This window comes from Mycteria americana, chromosome 5 (genome assembly GCF_035582795.1).
Source record: "Mycteria americana isolate JAX WOST 10 ecotype Jacksonville Zoo and Gardens chromosome 5, USCA_MyAme_1.0, whole genome shotgun sequence".
Taxonomy (NCBI): Eukaryota; Metazoa; Chordata; class Aves; order Ciconiiformes; family Ciconiidae; genus Mycteria; species Mycteria americana.
The window spans coordinates 202,638-220,027 of record NC_134369.1 but is presented as its reverse complement, the minus strand read 5'-3'; the positions used below and the strand labels follow the sequence as shown (position 1 = coordinate 220,027).

The following is a 17,390-nucleotide window of genomic DNA, read 5'->3' as shown; positions in this document are numbered from 1 at the left end:
CTCTGAGTCCCCAGGGTCCCCCGGAGCCCCCCAAGCTGCCCCACGCCCGCCCGCTTACGCTGGCTGGGGGCCCAGGGCCGCGGGGGGCCGCGGGGGGGCTGAGCCGGGGGGGGGGGGGGCCGGCGCCGTGGGCGGTGCGGGCCGGGTCCCCTCCCCGGCCGGGCTCGGTTTCATTTCCACAGCGCTCCCCGCCCCGGCCCCGGCCCCGGCCCCGGCCCCGGCTCGGCCCGGCCATGAAGCCGCGGCAGGCGGAGGTGTCCGTCCCGCTGCAGCCCCCCGGGCGGGGGCCGCCCCCCGCCGCCGGCCCCGCCGAGCAGCCCCGGGACTACGTGCTCTGGTCGCTCTTCAACGTCCTGCTGGGCTACGGGGTCGCCTACCTGGGCTGCCTCTGCTTCCCCGCGCTCGTCTTCTCCATCAAGGTGAGGGGGGGGCGGTCCCCGGGCCCCCCACCCGCCACGCCCGCTCCGCTGGCCAAACCGGCCCGGGACCCAGCCCGTGTCCCCGTCCCCCCCCCCGCCCCCCGCCAGCTCCTCCCGGGACCCCCCCGACCCGGCCCAGCCCGGTCCCCAGAGCCAACCCGGCCCAGGACCCCCGACGCGTCCCGACCCGGGACCCCCCCCCCGCCCGACCCAGCCGCCTCCGACACCACCCCTGCGCTGAGACACCCCCCCCCGCCATCCGGTCCCCCCCGACCCAGCCCGACCCGGACCCTTCCCCGGCCAGGGAGCCCCGCTCCCCGGGACCCCCCAGCCACCGACCCGGGACCCCCCGACCCAGCCCTCTCCGACGCCGCCCCGCCCCCCCCCCGGTGCTCCCCCCGCCCTAGCCTGCCCCAGCCCCCTCTCCTGTCCCGGCACCCCCGGATCCGGTCTCCCATCCCAGACCCCCCCGATGGCACCCTGCCCTGGGACCCCCCGGTCCTGCTCCCCCCGCCCCGATCCAGCCCCCCGCCGAGCCTGCCCACCCCGAGAGCCGGGACTGCGGGTGAGGGGAACGGGCAGCGCCCGGGGGCTTCACCCCTGGGCCCGGAGCGGGGCAGCCCTGAGGCCCCAGCACAGCCTTGGGGTCACCCCCGGGCCGGGCCGGGCCCCCAACGGGGTCCCCCTCTGCTGACCCCCCCATTTGCCCCCCCAGGCCCGCGACTGCAAGGTGCTGGGGGACCTGGAGGGTGCCCGGCGGCACGGTGCCCGTGCCAAGGTGTTGAATATCATCTGCTCCCTGCTCATGGTCCTCGCCGTGGTGACCGTCATCATCATCGCCATCGTCGCCGTGGCCGTCAGGCCCACCACCTGACCGCCGCATGGCCACCGACCTGCTTGCTGCCGCCCCGCGGGGTGCTTCTCCTGCCGGCCCCCCCCTCCCGAAATGTCCCCGTGTCCCCACTTCAGCCGCGTGGCACGGGGGAAGGAGCGCGGCGCCCCGTCCCCTCGCTGCCTGCGCCCCGGGGTGTCCCAGCACACGGAGGGAGTGAGGGGCGTGGGGGGGCCCGGCTGGCACGCGGGGGACAGCCCCCCTTTCTTCTTCGCTTGCGCACCTCAGCGCGGAGCCGCTGGGCTTCCCGGCGTTTAGCTGAGCTGCAGCGCCTGTGTAGGTCACTGTTGCCACAATAAAGCTCGCCCTGCCAAACCCCCTTGCCTGTCGCCTTTTTCACAGCGGGGAAGGAGAAGAGGGTCCTTGCCATCCTCGGGACAGCCTCCTCCTCCCGCTGCCGGCTCCACGGCTCTCTGCCTCCTTCCCTGCGGCGGCGCAGAGCACTTCCAGCCCAGCTCCCAGACAAGTTTCTTCCTAAAAGTTTAGGCGTGGCAGAAGAAGGAAAGAAAAAAAAATTATCTATGTTTTTCTGGCCGTACACCCCCCATCCCACCACACAGTCCCCTCTCCTCCCGCTTCTGGGGAACTCCATAGAAGTAGCTCTTCCACATTTTAGTATTAAGTTCCCGTTTAACGCATCCGACAGCCCAAACACGCTGCGAATAAGGGGTCTTCCCAGCCAAGACCACCTGGAGGGACTGGGCTGAAGGTGCTGGTGCGAGCTGGTGCAGCGAGAGATCCTGGCACCGAGGGTCTGCCTCCTCTCGGCCCCTCGGGGTGACGGTCACCTGCTTTCCAAGTCATCCCATGGCTCCATCCCCAGGGTCCTCCCCGAGCGCTCGGCCTCTCCCTCCATCACTCTGGAGCCGTCTGTGTTCCTCATCGCGGGAGGAAGGCTGGGTATAAAAAGCCCGTAGGCTCACAAACCCAAGTTTGTTTCTCCTAGCTCCCAGCCAAGCGTGTCTGATAACCACAGCCCAGGGAGGGCTGTAATTTCTTGGGTTTATATATAGAGGAGACGAGGCCGTGCTGTGACAAGGACTATATAAAGGGGCTGCCCTGCCCCGCTCCCCCAGCCAGGCTGCTGGAGCAGGAGAGCCGTGGGGTGCCCCTCTCCGTGGCCATGGACACCTCCTACCCGCGGGAGGACTACCTGCCCACGCCGTCCCACAAGCGGGAGCCGTCTCCCACCGTCCTTGCCGGCGGCACCTCCCCACCGCCCCGCGACCACCTCGTCTGGTCCATCTTCAACACCATCTACATGAACTTCTGCTGTCTCGGCTTCGTGGCGCTCGCCTTCTCCGTCAAGGTACGGGCACGGAGCGGGGATGGGAGGCCGAACATCTGGGGTCACCTGGGAGCCCTCCCTGTGCCAAGGGGTGGACTTCCCGACGAGACACGGAGCATCTGAAATAACCACCTGGGAGGCCTGGGGTGGGGGACGAGAGCCCGACACCCTCAAGAGGCTGGTTGCAGGTGACACCAGTGCCTGGTAAAGCCCCCACGCTTTTCCTGCCACCTATTAACGGGGCTGAGAGACCCCCTAGATAACCACAGCCTCCTGCCACCGCCGGAGGACCGACTGCTTCCTCCTAGGCGGTGCTGGGGGGCCGCGATGCCCCCGGCCCCCTCCACCTGCCCTCTGGCAGGAGCAGCCCCAGCCGGACCGGACCGGGGTGGAGAGAGCTGGAGCCAGCGAGGCTCCGAAAGCAGCAGGGGAGAGGCGGAAGGGAAAAACCCCGAGGCAAAGACAGTGGGGCCGGGGGGGAGCAGGGGCGTGCAGAGCCGGCAGACGGCTTGGGACGGACGGACGGCCACCCTCTTGGCTGGCGGGGAGCCGGCCGGCAGCGTGGCACTGCCCGGAGGGCCAAATTGCAGGCTGCGAGGGAGCCGAAGCCACGTAGCGGGGCTGGAGGAGGCACGGGGAGGGAGCTGCGGGCAGCCCAGGCTCCGCTGCCCTGTCTCTCGGCTGTTGCAGGCGCGGGACCGGAAAGTGGCCGGGGACGTGGAAGCGGCTCGGCGCTTCAGCTCCAAGGCCAGGTGCTACAACGCCCTGGCCACGGCAGGGAGCGTGGTGCTGCCGCTGCTGCTCGCCGCCCTGGTCGTCACGGGCGTCATCCACCTCTCCAAGCTCGCCCAGGAGTCTGTTGGCTTCTTCACCTACCAGTTCAGCGGGAGCGACGATGAGGACAAGTGACCGGCGGGCAAAGGGCTTGTAGAAACTCCTCCGCGTCGCTGGCGGCCCCCTCGGAAAGACCGCCGGTCCAGCATAACCCGGCCACCGCCCAGGGCCGCATCCGCAAGCTTTCGCGTCCCCCAGGCAGCGTGCGGCTGGGGAGGAGGCAGCCCCACAAGCTTCTCCCACACCGCTGCATCTCCCCTCGCCCCCCCGCCTGGTCCAGCACCCCCAGCCCCATGGTGCCCGACCTCCGCTCCCAGCCGGGCTTCTTGGGGCAGCTCAATTATTTTTGTTTACCCTAGTTTTCTTTTTTTTAACTCCTTTTATCCTGTGTGGAGCACAGCATCCCTCCAGCCTCGGTGATTACTGTGTAAATCATTAAACCATTTCACACCGTTTCCGTGTGCGTGTGTGTCGGGCAGGGGGGTGCTAAAGGGACAAGGTAAACACAACTTTTTGGCCCTGGTCATGCTCTTTGCAGCCAGGAGAAGCAACGGTCTCCGCCACCCTCAGAGCCGCCCAGCCTAAAGCAGCCCCAGGCCCTCGGGGCCCCGCCTGCGACCGGAGGGGAACGCAGCAGAGAAGTTTCTTGGCCCCGCGGGGCCACGCTCAAGCAGAGGAGGCGGCATCCCCTGCGAGGGGAGCCGAGACTTGCAAACTCGTTGCGGTGAAGCAGACGTCCCCCAGCAGGTCCCCGGCCAAGGACAGAGGGGATGAGGGCAGGACGCAGCCCCGCTGCTGCGTGCTGCCCCTCTCCATTGCCCTCCCGGCTCATTTTGGCAACCGGACTAAAAAGGTCCCTTTTTTGCGGGGGGAGGGAGCCCCTTTAGTGCCACCTTTGTCCCCAGCCCCATCAAACCCAACTCCAGCTGCAGCCCGCAGGGCCGTTACGGGGGGCGAGGGGACGGAGGGGTTGGTTTGTCCTGCCCTGCTGCCGAGAACTACGGCTAATTAGGGGCTGGGCGCCTTTTGAGGAGGCCTGAGGGAGAGCCCGCGTAATTATAAGGCAGAGCAGCCGCTTCGCCTCCTTCCCTAAGCATTCCCACATGCCGCCTGGGGCGGGGAGGGCTTTTTATAAACTCCGCGGGATTCGGCCGAGATTCCTGGGGTTTGTTCAGCCCGGAGCAGGCAGAGCCTTCGCCAGCCCCTTGCTCTGCCCCGCGCCTGCTCCCGCGGGGCTGGGAAGCGGGGCGCCGAGCCCGGGGGGCGCAGGAGGGGAGGATGCTGCGAGGCGCAGAGCGGGGCGGTGGGCAGCATCGCTGCGGCACAGCCCTTCCCCTTCTCTCCCTCGGGACTTTCTAGGGCAGGGAAAATGGCTTCAGCAAGCAGAGAGCAGGTCCTTGCGCGCCCTGAGGCCGTTTAGCTGGAGGAGGACTCTGCTCAGAGCCCAGAAAAACGCTGCACTTGTCGTCTGACATAATATTAACAATAACTGATGCCTTCAAACATCAAGTTAGAAGGGCTTTAACTCCAAAACTGCTTGAAAAGAGAGAGGATAATGTAGATAAGGGGTTAAAAGCATGATAGGCATGTTATACGCTGAATAACTCAAAAGAAAAGGAGCTGTGCGCTGCCCGAAGGGGGCTAAAACGCTTTTGGCTGTGTATTTTGTGACTGATGTTAGTGCCAGAATAACACTCAGCCCCAGCTTTCTTCCATCCACTCCGCAGCACTGCCTGCTGCCCCACGTCGCCGTGGCAGAGTTTCCCACGGGGGTCCCCAGGAGCTGGGGGGTCCCGGTCGCTCGGTGTATTGAAAGCCCCCAGGCAGCTGTGCGCTGCGGCCGAGGGGTTCTCCTCCTCTGGCTCGCTGGCAGGCGGCAGCGATGTGACGAAGCAGCAGCGGCCGAGCGTCCCCAGCCCTTTGAACCCCTGAGCGACGCAGGCATCCGGAGGAAGCGAGGACCGAGCCAGGACGTGCTGGAGGGAGCGGAAGTCAGCACACGTATGGGCTGGACTAAATACAGCCTTAGCAGCTAGGGGTATCCGTATAAACGCAGATGTTTGAAGCATAAAAGAGTCGCGGGTGTTTAGAAAACTCATTTAAAACAGTCGCTTTCAGGCTTGATTTCATCTCTTCGGCTAAGTGAAAGATGTTGAAGGCACGTGAACGGGAGTCCGTGCCCTCCAGCACAGACAGGGATGCTCAGCATCACTCAGGGAGCCGCTGCCGCCCCAGCCATGGTGAGAGCTCCGAGTCCACCACCCCTCCCCGGGACCACCAAGAAAGACGGCACGCACAGTCCCGTGGGGGCAAAGGGTTTATGGCTCAGCCTGGGACCCCCGCCCTCCGCCCCGCCTTTACCTTCCCCCTCTGCCAGCATCTGCTTTTCAACTTGTTTCTGCTGCTTCGGTGGGTAACAGCCAGATCGACCAAGGTTCAAAACGCCTCGGTGGAGGACCTCTGAACCCAGCCGGCCGCCGCGGGGAAAGAGACGCTCCGCCCTACAACGAAACCCAACCTGTGTGAGATAGGGGAACGGTTTCTCCCCAAATTGTCTTCGTTTTAGGCAGACCCAGGCGGTGACACCGTACCTTCACGCAGGGGAAACCGCCGCCCCGACCCCTCCAGCACAGCTTCCAGGGGAGATGCTGGAGGGTCCCGGGGAGACTCGGTCACTTCGATCCCGATCTCTTCTTTGGTGATGGTGAACTTCAGTTTGTTGCTGAAGTAGGAGACGCCGGTGACTTTCAAGCTATTGACGTCATCGGGAAAGGCAGGGTTGAAGCGGAGGCCGGTCTTTGTGATCCTGGAAAGGCAGGAGCAGGTCAGCAGTGGGAACAAACGCTGGCCACAAAGCAAAGCGGCTTTGCAGGGTGGGCACCTCCTCCGGCAGCACAGCCTCGCGCGGCCCAGAGGCCCCCTCGCTCCCTGCGCCCGTGGGCAGCGCGGGTCCTTGGTGTGTGCCAAGGATCTCCGGGCAAGTCTCAAACACGCTGATGAGGCGTCTGGTGAAGAGCTTCTGGGTCGTGATTTCACAGCCCAGCACCCTAAGGTGTTCCTCTTCCAGTTCCTCGTTTGGGGTCTGTGGTTTCCATTTTTTTTTAAAAAGAGAGAAAAAAATATTTAAGGCAGCTCAGTTCCCCACTCAGGTTCAGAGGGTGGCTTCGTCAGCTGCTACGCCAGCAAAATTTCAGGAATACCCTGCTCTGAGACGGGGAGGGGAACGAGCGGAGGAGGAGGAATTGCCATTGCAGCAGCAATTGCATTGCCATTGCAGTCTGGTCGCACAAACTCAGGGGCGCAGGCTCGGGGCCACGTGCTGCAACCGCACTCCAGCCACGTGAGGAGCTGTAGCCGGTATTTTTAGGATGCAAGTTCAGCTTCAGCCAAAACACCTAGCAGCAAGTATCCGTTCTCGTCTGCCGTTGCTCTGAAAGCTAGACACCACCGGCGAGGAGCTGGTGGAGCTCACCTCGCGCCTGGCGGGGACGCTCCCGGGAGTGCCGCCCGCTCAAATGGCAAGACACGCCTGAGGACTAGCGCTGCCCCTCTCCTCTGTAGTTCGCCCTCTCAAAGATGCGCCCGCACAGCTCGCTTTTCGCTTTCCTGCCGGGCCGTGGCCGAAGCGGGTCAGCGAGGCGACGCTCAGAAACCCACGTCAGCTCCCGCTCCCGCCGGTTTGAAGGGCTTTACGCCCTTCACGGCACCGCTATACGTGCTCCGTCACCAAAAGATAAAAATCAAACTTGAATCCTTTCTCCAAGCCCTTACCCAAAGTCAAACACAGCCCGTTTGTGTGGTTTGGCTTTGGATGAGAAAAGGCAATGGTCACTTATCTCCTACTCAGATCTTGATACGCGAGAGCTCTTGACCATCGTCTCCAGTCTGTTGAGAGGGCTCGATGGACTGGAGAGGACTCGGGAGACGCTCAAGAGACTGGATAGCCGCAGCGGCAGGCCGGCGTGCCAGCCAGGCTCCGTGGCTTACAACGGGCAAGGCAAGAGCACGGCCTCGAGGGCCGCACAGATGTCAGCCCAACATCTGTGGAAATTTGGCTGGAGCCCCAAAGCCTGTGGGCTTGAGCCTGCGCCGGGAGGGGCCCGACCTGACGCACACAGGGCATCGGAAGACCTTCGAGCTTCGCAAAAGCTGAGATTAAGGTTTCCAGCTGGGAATACGGTAGCTCACACCCAGCTCCACCAAGAAACTGGTGGGTTTCTCAGCAGCTTCTGGCCACACACACAGAGTAAAAACACATAGTTAGTGCTAGAAGGTTTCGCTGGAAATCAAAAGGCTTGTCAGTTTGATCCCTCCTCAATTAAACTAAGAATACGCTCGAGAGACTGTTGCTTCAGGGTTGAAACCACCGGGCTGCTTTGGATACGAGACACAGCTTTGAAATTATATGAACAGCTTAATGTTTTCTCTGAGATATTTTAATGCTGTGGCGATGCCAGCTGAGCACTTTCCTCCACGGAGGCTTGCAGAACCACGCGTGTGCAGATGGCCGCGTGCTTCAGCGGGGCTGCAGAAGGTCTTTGCACACCACATCCAAAGGAGACAGGATGCTGTTACAGCCAAGTCAGAGGACAGCCTTCGGGAACGACGTTTAGCTTCCCAAATGTGCGGCTCGCTCATCGGGGGACCCGGAGAGAGTCTCTCGCCTGTTCCCAATCTGGTTCCAGTCTTTAAAGTGGGAATAGGCCTCCGGCAGCTCAGTGTGCTGGGAGAGGACTGGGGTCTCCATTCACAAAGGTCCCCTTCGAAAGGCCACGGTGCGTAAGGCATAGCGAGGAGCAGTCTCGCATTTGCCTGCAAGGTGGTGGTATGGACTTGCTCTTCAGTTAGTTAACCAGAAGGCCAACGGAACCGGTGGATCGCAGGCTTTAAGCTTCATCCACACGTAGCGACGAAACCAAAGCTACAGCCTCCTATGGAGCGGGCAGGGCTGGACGTGTTTGCTACGCAGACGTCGAAGTGATACAGGCTGGCCGCAACCCTGAGCTCACGGAGGGACGTCCCTCCTCACCGAGGCTGGCAGCTAGTGCTGAAGAGCTCAGTGCTGGCCTAGCTTTGACGCCTTTTGAAGCCAATGGCTTTCAACACTGACATAGCTGGAGGAGAAATGGACCAAAGCTTATCGTTTCTGGTAACTCCACCCTGTTCTCACCCGTGACTAAGTGTCCCCAGCATCCACAGTTCATCCGGGATCGTTAACGTTCCTGTTTGTTACCTGCTGGGAGCTTTGGAGGGTATTCCGGATGCTGCGAGTTCCCCTCTTTTTCATGAGTAAAAACACATGGCTCCCTCTAAACGGTAAGGTTTCAAGTGACACGTAGTTGCTTACAAATTAAACGCGACATAACGTAGGTCTCACCTGAACCCCGTGTAGCCAAAGAGAACAGCTTGCAAGAATCCACCCATCCCTGTCAAGAAGTTCACGGCTCCTGACCCATCCGAGTTCTCCACCCAGATCTGCTCCAGCAAGAGAAAGAAATGACTCAGCAGCGGCACTGGGACTCTTCATACAGTCTCATGGGTTTGAATACGCTTATCATCGTCACCGTCGCATATCTGGGGTGTTGCGATGACCACGCCCGGCTGCCCAGCCTGGCGTGAGGCGGTGGGTGGGTGCCGATGCACCTCTGACTACCACCCTCTCCACTCCCTGTCCCATCCCTGGCTGGCAGAAGGAAGCCTGGGGCGAGCACGATACTGACCCGTGGCTTTGTATTGCCTGGCAGGAAGCAGACGCCTCCTTACCGCTCCTTGGAACCACGCAGAGGAGAGACAGCGGGCAAGCACCTAGCTCAATACAGCGATAACCTGGCGGCCACAAGCGCAGTCAGCACGGGCTCCAGTCCAAGGGACGTCTCTCAGCGCGGCGCGACCCACTCGGGAACAGGCGAGAGAGAACGAGAGGCGTTTGTCACAGGGAAGCACCCACGCCACGCCACGCCGCTAACCTTGAAGGGCTCCGTGATGTTGCTGAAACACTTGTTCAGTTGGCTCTGGGCTCTCTGCACCTCCTTTAGCTCCAGCCAGCCCACTGCAAACATGCTCTGCAGGAGAGAGAGACGGCCTTTCGCCAGCTGCCACCTCCCCCAGGGGTGACAACACAGCGTGGCCACGGCCGGCATCCCTCTGGCCCGGAGCAGACATCTCCGGCGCACACCTCTGGCTCTGCACTGCCCACGTTCCCCGGGAGTCTAAAGCGGGTCTGGCAAACCGTGCCCGGCAGCGACCAACGCGATGGAAACAGCCGCCTCACGGATGAATCCCGCCTCGGGCTTTGCCCCTCTCCTTACCCAGGTCATGGCTGGCCCGTCCAGCTCAGTGACGGGCTCGTACATCTCCAGGTCATTCCTCCGGACTTCAGAGCTCATGGGGTGCATCAGCGGGAACCCCAGCAAGACAACGTCAGCTTGTTTCACAGGCTCGCCTGGGGAAAGGAGTTGGTCAGACCACGCACGCCGGCTGGGAATATCCGGCAGACCCATCGCCTATTTACTCGTACGGGAACAAACCTGACTCGCACAGAATCATAAACTTGGCACAACAAACGCCGCAGCAGCGGGGGAGCGGCAGTGGAACTGCAGGGAGGACAACTCGTTGCTGCCTTGCTAAACGCAGAGCAGACCAGCAGCTCATGGTTTGTCCTCGGTGCTGTGCTTGCTGGAAGCCGTGTCGAGCAGGGCACGGGCACAGCCCTGACGTGACGGCACCCAGAGCGGTGTCGCCTAAACTTCGGGTGCAAAGGAATAGCTCCCACGGTCCCCTGCACCCAGACCACCCTGCCCCTAACCGCGAGAAACGGGGCACTAAACTGGGCACGCGTTCCCACCGGAGCCGGCCCCTGCACTTCCCGAGGGCCAGGGGTTGCTGGAAGGACAACACACGGCACCGGACCGTGGAAGGACAGACCTAGCTATCGGCGATGGGCTCGCAGCAACCGCGTCACCTGCAGCCCCGTACTAAAAGTCTCCTCCTACTCTCTGCGTTCCCAAATTTCCTAATTTTGTGGGCCCACTGATGAGAAACAATCCGCCAAGAGGCGGAAAAAACGTCTACAAGCCAGGCTCTCCACACCGGCAGCCCAAATGCTGCTCTTGGAGAGCAACGCTAGAGGTTTTTACTTCAGCCAACCATTCAGCCGGCGCTCCCGTGTTTGGACCCGTCGGAGTCCCCGCTTCTTGCAGGCTTACAAGGAGCGAGCAGTGGTCGACTCAGAGGTCGGCTGCTGCCTCCCCGCTCACCTGGGCTGTAACCATCGTACTCGGGATGGTATTTCTTCTCTGCATCAAAGGGCACTTTGACTTTCCTGGCACAGTCCACCCACTCCTCTGGCACAGGGATCAAGAAGTCCCGAGCAACATCAGCTGCAAAATTTAAGCTGAAAAGAAGCGAGGAACAATGCTTTATGTCAGGCAGGGGTGGCTGTGACCCCCTCCGAGAGGGGAAGAGAAGAACGGGAACAGAAAGAACTAATTGAGCCATAACTGCAAAGGAACAGCTACTCTGAAAGAACGTGGGTTAAAGTTTAAGCTTGGGGTAACGGCTCTCATTGCTGGAGCTGGGAGTCGGTTCCTCTAGCTTTAGATGTCTCCAGCTGCCTCATTGAATCGACAGCTCACAAAACGCAGGGAGAGAAACCCTCCCGTGAAGTGAAATCCCTCTCAGTCTCACGCAGACTCCTGAAACGGGTCAGATGAACCGCCACGGGACCACCTCCTCCTCTCTGCCGACCGTAAAGGCAGGCAAAGGAGACCAGCTCAGAGAGGGGAACGCGAAGAGAGAAGATAGGTATCCCACGTGGGAGCCCTGCTGCCTCCTACCCCTGCCAGATCGCCAGGCGGAAGAGAAGAGAGATGGGCCAGAGCCTCAACAAGGCATGCGCGTTACCTCCGCTGGGCCACGGCGTTGGTGTAAACAGAGTTATCGACCCGGTAATGATACTCGTCGGGGGGCATGACACCTGGAGGAAGAGGAAGGGGACACCTCGCACCGCCGCACGGCCGAGGTTTGGCCCGGCTTTGCGCTCTTCCTCAGGGAAGCGGCAGGAGAAAGGGAAGCCCTCCCGTTGCAGCGATGCCTGCCCACGGCGTTGCCTCTCTGCTTCTGGCAGGATCACGCAGCAATCTCGGTGCAACGCTCAACGGCGGAGAACATAAGTGGTGCTTCTTGTGAAGGAGAAGCGAGCGGGCTTACAGCTTTGGCTGGCGGGCAGCAGGCACCTCAGCCTGAGGGCATCCCCCTCCCTTCACGGGCGAGGTGACCTTCAAGTCATTCGTTCTTTCAAGTCATTCAAACAAGTCAATCGAGTCATTAGATCTTTCCCTAGCGACAAGCTCGGCTCCTTCCTTTGCTGCTTTCGTGCAGATTGTTCCCAGGAGGACAGACTGCCGCTTCCCAAGAGAAAGGCGAAAATAGACTTTTAAATACCTGACTCCTCTGGGCGCACTGGGGCCGTCTCCAAGGATCTTTGCACCCAGAGCCAGCCTGCAGCAAACCCGGGGGCTCCGCTAGCTCTGATCACCCCCGCTCCATCAAGACGCCTTTGCTCTAAGCCAGCCTGCTCCTCCAGACCCTCCTCCCACAAACAACTCCCCTTCACTTCTCGTTTCCTGCCTCGGTGTCCCCTTCCAGAAGCAGCCCACCCGTGGTGTCTTGCACTTGTTAGCAGAACATGCTTCAGCGGGATTGCTGCCCGCGGAGAGACCCTTTGCCCCGCCAGACGTATCCGCGGTTGTCTTGTTCGGCACCAGCAGCACCAGGCGTCCTTCAAGGGACTAGACCCCTGCAGGCTCCCGGGGCATTTAAACTCAGGCCTCTTTGAAAAGACTTAGAAAAGTCCTTCCTCTCTAAAGCCCTTGCGCTCTGTTTTCTCTAAGTGCCGCCAGGCACAACAGCAGAGCTGAAGGCACCCCTGCTGTGGTATCAGCTTGTACCACCGCGGAAGGAGACATTTAGAGGCGTCCTATGAGCGGCAAGGGGCTGAGAGAAGAAAAACAACCGACACCGTGGCATTGGAAGAGAGCCGAGGATCTTGTCCCCTGTTCGCACGGACGCGAACGTTATCTGTGAGATATTCCAGAGGGCGGGAGTCTGGAGAGCCCGCGCGCTCCCGCCCGGGTCTGGCTGGAGGGGCTCCGAGCCTCTGCTGGCAAACCCCGTCCCTACGGGCAGGCCTGGCGTTGCAGACGTACCTCTGATGTGGTAGCACTGCTCCTCCTCGCTCCACACCATCCTGCTGCACCAGTACTGAGCCACAGCACCCACCAGCTTCCAGCCTCCATCCTCCCTGAACAGCTTCTCGTCCTGCAGGGAGCCAAAGCCAGAGAAAAACGGCAACGCGAGGGAGACTCAACCGGACCCAAACTCAGCAGGAGGACAGAAGCTCTAAGGAGACGGACGTAGCAGGAGAAAAGGTCAGAAAACTGGCCTGGATGGAGCCAGCAGGATGCCGAGCCATGCACGAGGAGCAAGGACAGAGGAGGCAGGGCTGAAGAAGGGACCCCAGGGTGCTACCGGCAATTCTGACGGGAGCAGACAACAGCAGGGTTTCTCTGGGAAGGGACGGTGACAGTCACCAGATGCCCCGCAGACCTTGCCACCGGGCCGTCCGGTTGGCACACGCTCCCTTTACCTGTGTGGTGCAATAATACTGCTCAAAGGCCATCAAAACGTCCCCAGTGACGTGGATTTCTTGGGCTCCGTAGATCTCCTCAGGGCAGACTTCCCGGCCAGTGGCGGCACTCTCCCATGGGAACTTAGCACCCTGCCAGCAGAAGACATCCATGAGGCAGCCGACCCAACACCTTGAGATCTCTCCCAGTCCGCCACCCGCGGGCAATGCCCTGCTCACAGCCCCTGCCCAAAACTAAAGCCAGAGAGGAGGAGCGAAGCCCAGCTGTCCTCCTGGGTGCCAGCGCCTGGGTTGCGTCGCCCTCAGCCCAACGTCTCTGTCCCCACCTTGTAGCCTTGCTCCCGCGCGTTGTGCAAGGCTCCTTCCAGCGTGCGAATGCGGTACTCCAGGATGGCTCGGGCAGCTTCAGGATAAAACAGCAGGATGTTCGGGAACATCCAGGTGTCCTGGAAACATCCAAGCAAGGCAAGATGGTGGCACGGGCTGGTGGGGCACCCAAATGCTCCCACCAGTTTCACCCTTCCCGTCCGCCCCCCCCCCAAATGCTCTGACCGTGATTTTGCTACTACTTAAAGGTGCTGTTCCGGGGGCTCATTCAAAGGGATAAATCCACAAGAGGCTCTTTCTGCCCATGCCTGCTACTCCCTGGCATCTCACTAGGACGATCTCAGCAGGACCTCCCATCACGCAAGAGAAGGGAGGCAGGAGTCCTCCAAAGCCAGAGGCTCTGGAGAGGGTCAAAACCGCACGCATCACCAGGAAGAAAGCACGCAAGGTCCACAGGACCGAAAAGCTCTTGCCCACTGGAGGAGCAGACTGGGTTTAGCACGGGAGCCTCAACACCATCCAGCAGCGTCTCCTGCTCACGCCACGCAGTCGTTACTCAGCTGCAGAGCTCCGCATCCGTTCGGCGCGGCTGCTCCAAGAGCAGACCTAAGCCTCTGGCTGGGGCAAAGTCACCCAGCCCAGCTGACTCACTGAGTACACGCCAAACCTACATTTAGAAGCCGAACGTGCCCATCACAGAGAACACTCCTGTGTTTTCAGCGGTTCAGGCACAACAGGGCTCGCCGATACCACCGAAGCTGGGAGGAGAAGGGCAGGTTTCCCCTTGCTTTGTTTTAAACAGCTGAAAGCTGGCGGCCGTGCTCTGAGCTCGTCACTGAAGCTCCCTTGGGCGAGCGACCCGAACTCTCTTAGCCCCGGACCTCAGCCCGGGGAAGGGAAGGGGGCTGCCCCGCGGCGGGGTCTCTCCCGGCCCCTCGGCCCCACTGCCGGCGCAGCAGCCCCAGGCACCTAGCTCCCATTTAGGCAGCTTGCTTTTGAGTTAGAGGACAACCCAGGTGAGTAACTCCAGGGATCAAGGTGGGTCTGGGAAGCCGTTACGGAAGGAACAGGAGGGTGCCCTCCAACAAGAGGCTGGCGCCAAGGTACCCCTCCTGGCGGGTAAGGAGGGGGCCTCCCAGCCGATCCCGCCGGGTCTTCTCCCGTCCAGTCGCCGCGCAAAGCCCGCGGGTTACCAGCTAGCGTGGCCTCCACCCACCTGGTCCCAGAAGACGTGCCCCCAGTAGTCCTCGCCCCGAGTGCCGTTGGACAAGCCGCCGGGGCTGATGCCGTGGAAGAGGAAGCCCGGGTTGCCCCGGGGCGGGATGGCGCTCAGCAGGTAGTAGAGACACCCGCAGAGGGCCTGCCGCAGAGGCAGAGGTCCGTCCAGGTCTACGCAGCAGCCTTGCCACAGCGCGGCCCACGCGCGGGCATGGGAGGCGTGCAGGGAGCCAGCGGCGATGAGCGCCAGCCCTTCGCCGTAGCTCCTCTTCGCCTCCTCTTCGCTCTCGGCCACGGCCGTCAGGAACTCCCAGGATCGCTCCCGCTCCTCCCCGCCCAACGTCAAGGCTTGCGGCACGGGAGTCCAGAGCATGTGAACCGTGGGACGGGGTCCGCCCTCCACCTCGGGAACCAGCGTCTTCCCGTAGACGTAGCTGCGGGGGACAGCAAGCAGCGGGGAGAGGGAGGGCGGAGCAGGCGGGACCCCGGCACGTCCAGCACACAGAGGGGACCCGTCCCCCCGGCTGAGCGTCGGGCTCCCGTTCCCACCCGGGACGGAAGCCCCCTTGTCCCCACGCTGCAGCTCAGCTGCCGTCCCACACCCGAAGCGCGGGAGGCTGAAGTTCCTCGCGACCGGTGCCCAGCCCCAGCAAGCCGTTTTCAGAGGTCACCTCCTCCAAACTCACTATGTTCCCCAAACTCATTTCTTCCTCATCGCATCTAGTCCCCGTGGCCTTCGTTACTCTTTTACATGTCAGTGTAAGTCATAATTCTGAAGTTGCAACTAATAAAAATGTTTCTATACTTGATTTGGGGGTTGTTTTATATACCTGCCAGCAAGAAGCAGATTTGCACGGGCCTCCGCGCTACTTATCGTTTCAGCCTAGCTCTAGCCTCGCTTTTGCAGTTTATTTCCTAATGGCGAGCAGGGCAGCGTGCAAGGGACCGCGCAGGAGGTATTCGGGGCAAGGTCCCCCGCGACCCCAACTCACTGTGCCCCCTGGAAGTCTGGTCCTTGGCTCAGGTCCAGGTCCCGGCTCTTTGGCACAAAAGGAGTCTGGAGCTGGACGGTGACGGGCTGGGTGGTGTGAGCTGATCGCCGGACGGTGATGCTGAAGGCCACCAAGTGGACAAGGGAACGGTGAGCGTAGATCTGGTGGGTGGCTGTGTAACCACTCGGCTGAAGCACGTGGCTGAAGGTTCCTGCAAGCACGAGGGCCGCCAGCCTTTTGAACCACCAGGTCCCCACGTGCTGCCCCAGACTCCCATTTCTGCCCTCTCTACTCGTTCCCGCTGGCAAAGGAACCGCCTTCCCAGGCCCAGAGCCCGACACAGCCTTGGGGTGGGCAGCACTGCCGACACACTGAATCCGGCCAAGCCGCTGGGGAACGATTTGCGCTGTAAAACATTTTACCAGGCTTCGTGATTAAACAGCGCTTGCCGAGCCTGGCTCCAGCAGGGATTGAGGCACAGCCTGAAAATCGCTCTTATTCTCACAAGAAAGGGGAATTTTCCGCTTGCTCCAGCACGACTTCAGAAGAACGACAACCCGCAGGTGAACGGAGAATGAGAAGAAAGATACGACCTTGTGGAAGAGGCAACACAGGCAAAGAGACTTTTAACTTCTAGAAGAGGGTCAGCAGTTAGAGGGAAAGAGCGACGGGTGCCCAAGACGAGATCTGAAAGGAGGCGGCAGGACAGGGAGGTTCCTGCCCAGGCTCTGCCGTTTACCTGTCCGGGTGTTCAAGGTGAAGGTCTCGGCCACGCTGCCTGCGCCGGGCACCGTCATCCTCACGTTGACGGGGCTGGGGACGTCGGCACGGTGCGTGTCTCCCGCCGCCCCGTTGTACACGCCGTTGACGTGGAGGATGTCCCGGTACACACGGGTGCCCAGGTAAGCGTTAGTCACCGTAGCCAGCAGCCGCGGGTCGGAGGGCAGGGAAGCGGAGGTGAACACGGCGGGGTCCTCTTTGCCATCAGCCATTTCTACCAACCTGGGACTGCAGAGAAACAGCAACAACAGAGTCAGGTACAAGGGTCGAACGGACAAAGTCGGGGCAGGTTGAGCGTGGCGGCGTTGGACGCCAGCCGAAAGCGGGGGCCGCGAGCTGCTTCTCTCTCCGTAACCCTCCTGTAACGCCCCGGTCGCCAGCAGAGCTGGCCGCTCGCCTGCCTCCAGCCGCGTCACCTTCCTGGGGTCCCCATTTCTCTGAGTCTCCCCTCTGATCACCACCAGCGCCTCTGCCAGCAGTTTTCCTCCACCCCAGCCTTCCTCCCGGTGCCCGGGGCAGGTCTCCTCCCCCGGGCTCCTTTCGTCCTTTGCAGCTTCCCTTCTTCCCTCTTCGCTCCAGGCGGCTCCCAGCGAGCGAGGCGGCTCCCCAGCTCACCCGAGCCTCACCAACCCGTTGCCTTCGCCACTTCTCCAGTTTCACCCCTCTTCCTCTTCTGCTGCCCTCTCCGCAACGCGACCTGCCGGTTTCTCCCAATACAACGCAGCCACCTTCCTCCTCCTCCCGAGGCTGCTCCACGACACTACTAAATCCTCTTCTGCGGCCTCAGCAGCCCCCCATCTCCCGGCTCACTGTGACCCTGCGCTCCCCCTCGCTCCTGCATCTCTAGCGCAGCTTCGGTTACCGGCTTGACGGGGCAGGAGCTTTTTATTTCGTTGATATAGATAAATATATAAAGAGATATATTTCTATATAAGTTATAAACATATATATAAACATACGTTAAAGATATATACACAGAGACACATATAACCAG

The 17,390-nt window shown here is 61.5% G+C and overlaps 3 protein-coding genes across 4 annotated transcripts; 2 read left to right on the top strand and 1 right to left on the bottom strand.

Annotated features, from left to right (window-relative positions):
* The first annotated feature begins 139 nt into the window (after positions 1 to 139).
* Positions 140 to 1,626, top strand: LOC142409938 (dispanin subfamily A member 2b-like). The gene is made up of 2 exons (XM_075501709.1): positions 140 to 419; positions 1,135 to 1,626. Exons 1-2 carry the CDS (start codon positions 234 to 236, stop codon positions 1,291 to 1,293), a joined length of 345 nt encoding a protein of 114 aa, XP_075357824.1. The 5' UTR covers positions 140 to 233; the 3' UTR covers positions 1,294 to 1,626.
* Positions 1,627 to 1,775: 149 nt separating this feature from the next.
* IFITM5 (interferon induced transmembrane protein 5) lies at positions 1,776 to 3,876 on the top strand. The gene is made up of 2 exons (XM_075501707.1): positions 1,776 to 2,620; positions 3,290 to 3,876. Exons 1-2 carry the CDS (start codon positions 2,435 to 2,437, stop codon positions 3,506 to 3,508), a joined length of 405 nt encoding a protein of 134 aa, XP_075357822.1. The 5' UTR covers positions 1,776 to 2,434; the 3' UTR covers positions 3,509 to 3,876.
* Positions 3,877 to 5,029: 1,153 nt separating this feature from the next.
* Positions 5,030 to 16,617, bottom strand: PGGHG (protein-glucosylgalactosylhydroxylysine glucosidase). 2 transcript variants are annotated; one of them, XR_012775797.1, is made up of 14 exons: positions 16,356 to 16,617; positions 15,617 to 15,827; positions 14,623 to 15,058; positions 13,406 to 13,525; positions 13,080 to 13,211; positions 12,640 to 12,751; positions 11,336 to 11,408; positions 10,690 to 10,826; positions 9,742 to 9,875; positions 9,400 to 9,495; positions 8,811 to 8,908; positions 6,025 to 6,239; positions 5,795 to 5,934; positions 5,399 to 5,409 (listed from the first exon to the last, which is right to left on the bottom strand). XR_012775797.1 is itself a non-coding variant. In XM_075501706.1 (13 exons), exons 1-13 carry the CDS (start codon positions 16,606 to 16,608, stop codon positions 5,870 to 5,872), a joined length of 2,082 nt encoding a protein of 693 aa, XP_075357821.1. In that variant the 5' UTR covers positions 16,609 to 16,617; the 3' UTR covers positions 5,030 to 5,869. The 2 variants fall into 2 exon arrangements, 1 of the variants encoding a protein (XP_075357821.1); XM_075501706.1 differs by having other exon boundaries at positions 5,030 to 5,934.
* Between the last annotated feature and the right edge of the window lie 773 nt (positions 16,618 to 17,390).

Excerpts from the sequence above, each read along its gene's own strand:
- PGGHG (XM_075501706.1), bottom strand. The coding sequence starts at position 16,608 with ATGGCTGATGGCAAAGAGGACCCCGCCGTGTTCACCTCCGCTTCCCTG. Across the intron at positions 12,752-13,079 it reads AGTATTATTGCACCACACAG|GACGAGAAGCTGTTCAGGGA; the intron begins GTAAAGGGAGCG and ends GGCTCCCTGCAG. Across the intron at positions 5,935-6,024 it reads GCGGTTTCCCCTGCGTGAAG|GGCGGAGCGTCTCTTTCCCC; the intron begins GTACGGTGTCAC and ends GTTTCGTTGTAG.
- LOC142409938 (XM_075501709.1), top strand. The coding sequence starts at position 234 with ATGAAGCCGCGGCAGGCGGAGGTGTCCGTCCCGCTGCAGCCCCCCGGG. Across the intron at positions 420-1,134 it reads CGCTCGTCTTCTCCATCAAG|GCCCGCGACTGCAAGGTGCT; the intron begins GTGAGGGGGGGG and ends TTGCCCCCCCAG.
- IFITM5 (XM_075501707.1), top strand. The coding sequence starts at position 2,435 with ATGGACACCTCCTACCCGCGGGAGGACTACCTGCCCACGCCGTCCCAC. Across the intron at positions 2,621-3,289 it reads CGCTCGCCTTCTCCGTCAAG|GCGCGGGACCGGAAAGTGGC; the intron begins GTACGGGCACGG and ends CGGCTGTTGCAG.